At 58.3% G+C, this 8,579-nt stretch overlaps 2 protein-coding genes across 16 annotated transcripts in view; both read right to left on the bottom strand.

Moving 5' to 3' along the window:
* Window positions 1–2,396: 2,396 nt before the first annotated feature.
* Window positions 2,397–5,369, bottom strand: TMEM42 (transmembrane protein 42). Of its 7 annotated transcripts, none has more exons than XM_089306426.1 (4): window positions 4,823–4,947; window positions 4,226–4,491; window positions 3,494–3,640; window positions 2,397–2,995 (listed from the first exon to the last, which is right to left on the bottom strand). In XM_089306426.1, the coding sequence occupies exons 2-4, from the start codon at window positions 4,319–4,321 to the stop codon at window positions 2,855–2,857; spliced, it is 384 nt and encodes a 127-aa protein (XP_089162552.1). In that variant the 5' UTR covers window positions 4,322–4,491; window positions 4,823–4,947; the 3' UTR covers window positions 2,397–2,854. The 7 variants fall into 7 exon arrangements, with proteins under 7 accessions (XP_089162552.1, XP_089162554.1, XP_089162557.1 ...); XM_089306428.1 differs by having other exon boundaries at window positions 3,713–4,491; window positions 4,823–4,935; XM_089306431.1 differs by lacking the exon at window positions 4,823–4,947 and adding an exon at window positions 3,713–3,855 and having other exon boundaries at window positions 4,226–4,452.
* Window positions 5,370–5,885: 516 nt separating this feature from the next.
* Window positions 5,886–8,579, bottom strand: part of KIF15 (kinesin family member 15) — a 94,623-nt gene continuing 91,929 nt past the window's right edge. For 8 of the 9 annotated variants that reach the window (XM_089306417.1, XM_089306415.1, XM_089306418.1 and 5 more), the window contains 4 exons: window positions 8,397–8,434; window positions 7,012–7,177; window positions 6,700–6,831; window positions 5,886–6,484 (listed from right to left, as the gene is read on the bottom strand). In XM_089306417.1, the coding sequence (XP_089162543.1) occupies window positions 6,422–6,484; window positions 6,700–6,831; window positions 7,012–7,177; window positions 8,397–8,434 (399 nt within the window). In that variant the 3' untranslated portion in view covers window positions 5,886–6,421. Of the gene's footprint in view, window positions 6,485–6,699; window positions 6,832–7,011; window positions 7,178–8,396; window positions 8,435–8,579 lie in introns of those variants that run through there. The other variant, XR_007921580.3, reaches the window with a different exon arrangement.

Here is an 8,579-nt window from a genome sequence, read left to right as displayed (position 1 = left end):
CAGCCCTGGCCATTGTGGCCATCTGGGGAGTGAACCAGAGATGGAAGAGCTCCGTCACTCTTTCAAATAAATAAAAGACAATTTAAAAAAAATAGAATTATCATATAACCCAGTGATGCCATTTCTAGATATATACCCAGTGGAGCTGAAAACACACATCCATGCTATTTGTCTATAAATGTTCATAGCCACATTCTTAATGGCAAAAAAGTGGGAATACCTCATGTGTCCATCACGTGACTGATGCACACAAAGGAATACTATGCAGCCAAGAAAAGGAAGGAGTGACAGACTGAGGCAGTTCCTTCTACTCTGCTTCGGGCTTATGGGGATGCTACTTCCATTTCTACTTACTGTGTCTGTTCTTGCTGTAGTTGGCTCTCAACACAAAGGTGAATGCCACAGCAGGAACGAGTCTTGAAAACACGATGCCAAGTAGAAAAATCAGACACCTAAGGCCACAGGGCGAGTGAGTGCATCTACACGAAATGTCCAACCGGCCAGTGCACAGGGAAAGCACGTCAGTGACGGCCAGGAGCTGCCAGGAGGGTGGGGGAACTGTGAGCGACAGGAATGTTCTGGCATTTAAAGTGGGAATGAAAACCTTGTGAAAATACCAAAAATAAAAAAAATTATAAGATCCAATTTCACATTTCCTATCTGGGCTCCCGAGCACACGCCTCCCCGCCCTTGTTGTTGGCTGCCCAGCAGGGCCAAGCCCCGACCCTCAGCAGCCGTCATCGCTGGCCTTGGCTGGGTGTCCGACCCATGTGGGGGCCTTCCTCTTCCTCGCTGGTAGAATGTGGGGGCAGACCAGAGCAGGGAGATGCAGCACTAGACACCACAGAGAAGGCAGGGCTGGCGGGTGGGTTCTGGGACTGGGGACGTAGCGTTGCTGTGGGCAGCTCATCGGGAGCGGTCCAGGGCCACAGCTCTGCCTTGGTCCTCACGGGAGCTCAGTCAAAGGGATTTTGAAGTAGAAGCAGGAGTTTGCCGGGGAGAGGTGTGAGGGAAGGGGATCCGCGGCAAAGGAGAGCGCACGTGGCAGGCGCGGTGCAGAGGTCAGGATGCACCCGGCGCTGAGTGCTGGGGTTCAAGCCCCGCTCTGCTCCTGATTCCTGCTTCCCGGGAACATGGACCTGAGAGGCAGCGGGGGTTCAAGTTCTAGGGCCTGGGCTTCAGCCGGGCCCAGCCCCAGTGTCATGGGCATCTCAGCAGTAAACAAGGGACAGGACATCTCTGTCTGCATGTCTATGTCTTCCTGCCTTATTTTAAAAAAGCACAATGTGGCCGGCGCTGTGGCGTAGTGGGTAAAGCTACTGCCTGTGATGCTGGCATCCCATATAGGCACCGGTTCAAGTCTCAGCTGCTCCACTTCCCATCCAGCTCCCCGATAATTTGGGAAAGCAGCAGAGGACGGCCCGAGTGCTTGGGCCCCTGCTACTCACGTAGGAGACCTGGAACCAGTTCCCTGTTCCTGGCTTTGACCGGGCCCGGCCCTGGCTGTTGCGGCCACCTGGGGGATGAACCAGCAGATGGACAATCTCTGTCTTTCACTCTCTGCGACTCTTTCAAAGAAATAAATCTTAGAAATACCAAACCATGGGACTGGAGCTGTGGCACAGTGGGTTAACGCCTTGGCCCAAAGCACTGGCATCCCATATAGGTGCCAGTTCACGTCCCGGCTGCTCCACTTCCGATCCAGCTCTCTGCTATGGCCTGGGAAAGCAGTAGAAGATGGCCCAAGTCCTTGGGCCCCTGCACCCACAAGGGAGACCCGGAAGAAGCTCCTGGCTCCTGGCTTCAGATCGGCACAGCTCCGGCCGTTGTGGCCAATTGGGGAGTGAACCAGTGGATGGAAGACTCCCCCCCTCCTCCCGCCTCTCCTCTCTCTGTGTAACTCTTTCAAATAAATAAATAAAAAACAAACAAACAAACAAACAAACAAACCAAACCTAAAGAACAGCACAATGGCAGGACGGGGCGAGCTGGATTTGGGAACTGAGTCCAGCGTGTGCGGCTAGGGCGGGGGTGGGGATGAAGCAGCTCTCTAGAGCGAGAACTTGAGTAGTGAGCTCGTTCTGTCTCATGTGGACGGGTGAGGAAGAGAGCGGGGCAGGCCCAGCTGGGACCAGTCCTTTCCCCTTTCCAGCCTCCTGGCCACCAAGGCCCTCTCCCCTGCGGGGAACGGCGGGTGATCTGGTGTGGAGACCAGGAGCCCCCTAGTCTGGGTGACTGCAGGCCCCTGCAGGCAGGGCAGCTGGGGACCAGCCTGTGAGGGTAGCTACTGGGCAGCACCCCTGGGCCTGCCCCTCTGCCTGCCTCTCCAGCCCCAACTCTGGCTGCCCCTTCTGCCTCCCCACGGGAGAAAAGAATTAAGACTCCACACGTGAGAGTTTTAGCTTACAAAAAAGTATTTATTAACCATTTCCCTCCTCTTGCTGTAACACAACAGCATGACACAGAATGGCCTGGGCCATCAGCCCCTCGGGCGTGCACTCTGCTGTGTGACCGGCCCTGGTTAGGCAACGAGACTCAGAATACGTGTGGTTTCCGGTGCCATACATGAAGCAAACCACGCCCAGGGCCTCCAGAGTCGGCTAGGCCTGGGCACGGCTGGGCTTGTGTGGATGGAAAGGGTGACACAGACAACGGGCAGCATCCGGGGCACACTGCCAATGCGGCTGCAGCTCCTCCTGCAGGGGCCGGGGCTGGGCACCCTCCGGGCTGCAGGGTCCCGGGCCTGGCCCGAACGCCCAGCGTCCCCCCACAGCTGGCGGTCGGAGGGCTGTGCGGCGCGGCTGCCCTGGGCGCCGTTGACCCGTCCTGGCTGGTGCGTGGGGCTCGAGTGGCGCTACTGCTGCTTGCGTGGCGGCGCCTTCCAGGTGGGCGGCAGCCTCCTGTGGATGAGCGTGAGCCCGCACAGGATGAGGAAGACTCCTCCCCACCACAGGACCTCCTGGCACTCTCCGTACAGCGCGTAGCCCAGGAAGGCCTGCGGGCCAGAGACAGCTGTGAGGGCCTCAGGTGGACACAGCCTCCCTCCCTACAGGGGGCCAGCAGCCTCGTGTTAGGGACACCGTAAAGTCACCCCACCCACTTGTCTGTGCCATAGATGCGGCTGGTCTCCCTCCCTCACGGCATCAGCCTCAGCAAAGTACCCGAGAGGGACCCGGCAGATGCCAGCAGGTGCGCCTGGCACACAGCTGCCACCTCCGCGTTGCCTGACCCAGCCTGGGCTCCCAAGTCCTCCTCACCCCCTTCAAGGCTCTGCCTGGCCGACCAGACCAGCAAGGCCCCCCGCCACCTCCATGCTCCGGGGCTCACGCCGGACCCTAGAGTCTCCCTGAGTCACAGCCAGGCTGCACAGGACCTCAAAACAAGGGCCCCTCCCCGTGGGCTCAGCCAGCAGCGGGCTTCTCACGACGTCTGGGGGTCAAAGCCGGAGCCCCCTGGGCCAACGCACTCAGCACCACTCCCTCGGGCTACTCACTGAGCTGAGGATGTTTGCAAAAGTCACGGTGACAGACGCGATGGCTGAGGACATGGAGAAGCTGAGACCCCGGCTGAAGAAGGTCCACATCAGAGAATTGGTGGTCGCCATCACCACGATGCCCACCACGCACGTGAGCATGTGCACCTGCAGGACAAAGTGCCACTGCAGCCATGCCCAGCCCAGACAGCGCCCCCGGGACGGCACCACGGTGCTTACGGTCGCAGCTGCCTGGAGCCAGAGAGCTCTGGGATCTCACCACCGCCCGCGGGACGCATCCTACAGAGCAAACACTCAGGAGACACTCTTCAGGCTGCGTGACCTTGGGCACAAGCCAAATGCTAATCCAGAACCAGCGTTTTCTATTGAAAATAGCAGTTATTTTCTTTTTTTTTTTTTTTTGGATCCCACAGGGACCAAGGCTTTCAGACCAGTCCCAGAGGGCCAAGCAGCTGCTCCACACAGTGGATGAACAGAGCAGGGCTGGAGCACCCACTGCCCCGGCTCAGGCTGAACTCACCCTGTCTGCCTCCCCCAGGCCCTCGACCCTGTGCAAGCCATGCCCCAGCCACCGCAATCCGCAATCCGGGGGCTTTACTCACCTCTGCCCACGCACTAGCCCTGAGGGTTTTCCCTGCCTTCTCCATTCCTTATCTCCATTTTAGATAGGAAACCAGAGGCAGAAAGCCACCTGCCTAAGGGTGACAGAGGTGACAGGGCTGGGGCTCAAACCTGGGCAGGGTCACTCCTTGCTCTCCACCAGGACACAGCCCTTGACTCTGACTGGCGAGGCCAAGCCTCACTCGGAGAACACGCAGATACATACATGTAGGTACGTATGTTTGTGTATGTGTGTATATGTATTAGTATATAAAATCTTTTTTTTAAGGCAAAAGCCTCTGTATGCCAGCAGCATCCTTTCCCGAGGCAGCAGCTGTTGAGTGTGGGTCTGGGTGCCCCAGGCTTCCTACGCAGGTCCAAGACACCTCCCCGTTTCCCTGCGGAGGAAGAGGAGGCTTCTAACAACATAGCCCCGGATGCACGGATGTGCTGATGTGCGCCGGGCTAGCGCGGGTTCCAGGGGGCCAGATACGCAGCTGACAGCACCAAACCCCTCACGGGCCCGAGTGCCCCCAAGAATGACAGGCAACGGATACAATCCGCACCCACTGCGTGAGAGGGCGCTCTAAACAAGCCTTGTGCCCCTGCGACCGGCCCAGAACTCCACGAGGGGCGCGGGGCAGCTCTCAGCCGTCCCCTCCGGGCCCCTCGTCCTGGCAGCAGGGGCCAGCGGCCACGGGGTCGGGAGATGGACAACAGGCTTCTCACCTTGCCAGTCCCGCGGAGAGAAACGCTCGGGCCCAGGGGCTTTTACCACGAATTAGAGGGCGGACGCAGGAGTGGAGGGCCTGCCCGAGCGGAACCAGTGACTGAGCCCGGCCACAGGGAAGGTCCGCGTGCCCCGCCAAGCAGGAGGCCGCAAGTCCCCAAGGTGTCTACCGGCCACGCGGGCCGAGGGGGTGGCGTGACTGGGGATCAAAGGCTGCGCTCCCGGCCCGGCCCCGCGCCCCCCGGCGCCCCTCCTCCTCCTCCGCCCGCCGCCCGCCCCGCAGCAGCGCGCCCCGGGCTCGACCTCGCTGCCGAAGGCCAGCTTGGCGGAGGCGGCGGCCAGGGCCCCGAACGCGCCGGCGCACAGGCAGTTGAACACGCCCCAGAAGCGGCGCCGCATCGCGCCCGCCTGGAGGTGCGGGGGGAACTCGGCGGGGGCGTCGGGGTAGGCGGCGGCCGACACGGCGCCGCCCGGGAGTCGCGGCCTCTCGGCCATGGTGCCGGCCGCCGCTGCTCGGCGCCCGCCGGCGGCGTCACGTGACGCAGCGCTCACGTGAGCGGGCGGACCAACCCGAGACCTGACCACTGGGCGTACCTGGGCTCCAGCCCCGCCCCGGCCTGGGGCGGGCTCGCTTTCTGATTGCCCCGCAGTCCCCCACCAGCGGGAGAACGATGAACACGTGGGCCGTCAGGTGCACGCGGTGGCCAAGCACTACCGGGAGAGGGGCTGCAGAGACAGCAGACGGTAGCCCGTGCCGGGAAGGGAGTGCAGCGCCTGGAACGCACCGCTGCTGGGCTCCTCGGGGGCGCGGCCGCACGGTGCACCGTCCTGAACCTTCACCACGTGCTTCCTAGAGACCCGGCACTGCACAAGTCGGTGTCTGCTCGGAGACGGAGACACCACGTGCGCACAGTAAAAGCCGGTGAGGTCAGGACGCACGACAGTTCCATAACATAGGCGTTCTTTCTCACCCGTGGAGGTCACGGGTGACCAGCACCCGACACACGGCAGGTGTGCACGGAGCACGTGCTGAGTGAACGGTGAAACCACGCCAGTCAACTGTTTTCCTTTTTCACGATTTTATTTGAAAAAATGTCCATATTTACAGTCATAGAAAATGCTCATGAAAATACTTAAAAGAATATAAAAAATAATCTCTATTAACAAATTCTGCTTCTCATTCATGCTACAAAATCAGTCCTCGAACTCACGGTAAGTTCTACCCCACACTGTTAGAACTTCGGCACCAGTCACGAGGTTATTGATTATCTAAGAAGGACATGACCGCACCAGCGTCCACTGCAAGCCCCAGCTACAGGACTTTATTTCACAAATCCCAAAAGGTCTTCCCAGTGAGAACTTCGGGTTGAATTACACCGTGAAAGGGGGCCGTGGCTGGCACTGCTGGCCTCACGGGGACAGAAGCAGAATCGTCACTAGCAACTTGAGCCGGCTCCCACCGCCACAGCACGGCAGAGAATGAAGGCTTTTAAACTCAGCTCTCCCAAGAGGGCAGGAGTAGGTCTTACTGTTAGAAGAGAGAGAAAAAAAAAAGAAGTCTCCAAATATCGTGATGCCTAGAGATGAGATGAGGATCCTTAGGATTCGTTCTTTTTCTTCTCCTTTAAAAATACATTTTCAGCACGCAATTTTTCTATGTCCTGGCAAGATATTAAAAAAGAAAGAACATCATGCCTCCAATTCTTAAAGGGACAGTTACTTGGCATTCATTGTTTTTATTTCAAATTAAGACTCGAATTTTCAGCTCGTGAACCACTTAGCATGTGTGACCTACGAGAATCTGAATTGCAACGACCAAAAATCTGCGGTGGGATTCAGGGCCCGTCCCGCTGCCCCCCCCACGGCCGGCGGTTACCTCGAGCAGCCTCACGTTCTCCTTCTTGAGCCGCACCACGTACTGAATCTTCTGATGGAGGTTCTGGTGGCCCAGCAGCCGCCCGTTCTCCTCAGCCAGACACTCCACCTGCTTCCTCAGCAGCCCCATCTCCTGCAGGCGGGGCAGCGAGGCAGCCTCAGTCTCTGTTGACATCACATCCCTCGCAGCCTTGCGGGCCACTGAAGGGAGCCGGCGAGGGAGCCCCACGCCCACGCCCCGCCCACGCCCCTGCCCTCGGCCGTTCAGTCCGGCTCGCCCAAGGGCGGCTTGGAGGCGCACGCACGCACGCACCTGCAGCGCCCTCTCCCGTTCCTCGTACATCTCCTCCAGCTTGGAGCGCAGCTCCTCCTTCTCCTGGAACGCCCTGGCCTCCAGCGTCCTGGTGCGCTCCACCTCGGCAGTCATCCTGAGGCAGTCCGCCTCGCTGCTGTGAAGGGCACTCTGAACTTCGCCGAGGCTGCAGGAACACACGCCCTCACGGTCTCCCAGGGAACGCGGGCACGGAGCGGCACGCACACGAGGCGGGTGTCCCGGGCCCAGAAGGCCTCCTTCAAGCCTCACTCGTCTCCGGTGACCCCGCTGTGAGCACGGGAAGACCGCACTACACGACAGAACAGGCTCGCTGCTCTCTTTTTAACCCAAGACATTTGAGGAGGCAGCGCACGCCACTTAATAGGCTTTGTTTCTTTCATTTTTTTTTGACAGGCAGAGTGGACAGTGAGAGAGAGAGACAGAGAGAAAGGTCTTCCTTTTGCCGTTGGTTCACCCTCCAATGGCCACCACGGCCGGCGCACCGCGCTGATCCGAAGGCAGGAGCCAGGTACTTATCCTGGTCTCCCATGGGGTGCAGGGCCCAAGCACTTGGGCCATCCTCCACTGCACTCCCAGGCCACAGCAGAGAGCTGGCCTGGAAGAGGGGCAACCAGGACAGAATCCGGCGCCCCGACCAGGACTAGAACCTGGTGTGCTGGCGCCGCAAGGCGGAGGATTAGCCTAGTGAGCCGCGGCGCCGGCCCTTAATAGGCTTTCTTTACAATGTCAAGTTTTTACCATGCCAGACGCCAAGCTTTTGCAGCCCTTGTTATAATTGACCTATTATTTCTTCACGAAACTGGCTCTAATCTAGTGCTCGAAGAGTCTCTTAAGAAGTGTAGGAAGTGAAAATGACAAGGAAACCCTATGAGGAAAGTCCAGTACCTTCCTGATGCTGCCTCGACGCTGGGGGTGGGGTAACCGAGCAGTCCACCAATGCTGAACCACACAGAACACGCTCTATGCTTGACTCATTGAAGAGCAAGGCACTTTGTAAGGCTGCATCATCAGCATGAAAACTGCATGAGTCAGTTCAAATCCTGGCTTCAGGAACCACTGTATAATGAGAGCCACGTCGGGACCAGGAGGAGCCAGTGCTGATCCCAAAGCTCCAGGCCAGCTCAAGGTTTGCCATCAGAGGGAACTGGAGCCCCACTCCTGCGGGGGAGCTCATTACCCGGACTGTTGTAGGGGCGGCGTCACACGAGGAACCCCTTTACTAAGTGGTATTAGGAAAGCATTTTGTAAACATCTCTTATGTTCCCCTCTTAGTGCAGGAGGCAGAAAGGCACTTACTTTGTAGATTTCTTCTCTTTTGAGAATAAAAATGATCAAGAATCAGAATCACAAAACAGTACACTTACTCTGCTTTCATTTTCAGCATTTCTTCCACTAGTTTACTCTAGAATAAGATAAAAAAAGCAAAAGATGGCTTAGGCACTTAAGCAACGTTGCTGAGAAAAGACCCAAAGGAACCAGCCCGCTCTCCCTTGCGCTAATAACCAGTGTCCTTTCCCACAGTCCCGCCTGCACACACGCCCTGTGCC

Source organism: Oryctolagus cuniculus, chromosome 10, assembly GCF_051225735.1.
Source record: "Oryctolagus cuniculus isolate XC-2025 breed Fujian yellow rabbit chromosome 10, ASM5122573v1, whole genome shotgun sequence".
Lineage (NCBI taxonomy): Eukaryota > Metazoa > Chordata > Mammalia > Lagomorpha > Leporidae > Oryctolagus > Oryctolagus cuniculus.
Note: the sequence above shows the minus strand (reverse complement) of the source record. Positions and strands in the feature narration are given on the sequence as shown.

Excerpts from the sequence above, each read along its gene's own strand:
- TMEM42 (XM_002713190.6), bottom strand. The coding sequence starts at position 5,318 with ATGGCCGAGAGGCCGCGACTCCCGGGCGGCGCCGTGTCGGCCGCCGCC. Across the intron at positions 3,641-5,126 it reads AGCTGGCCTTCGGCAGCGAG|GTGCACATGCTCACGTGCGT; the intron begins GTCGAGCCCGGG and ends TTTGTCCTGCAG. Across the intron at positions 2,996-3,493 it reads TTGCAAACATCCTCAGCTCA|GCCTTCCTGGGCTACGCGCT; the intron begins GTGAGTAGCCCG and ends TCTGGCCCGCAG.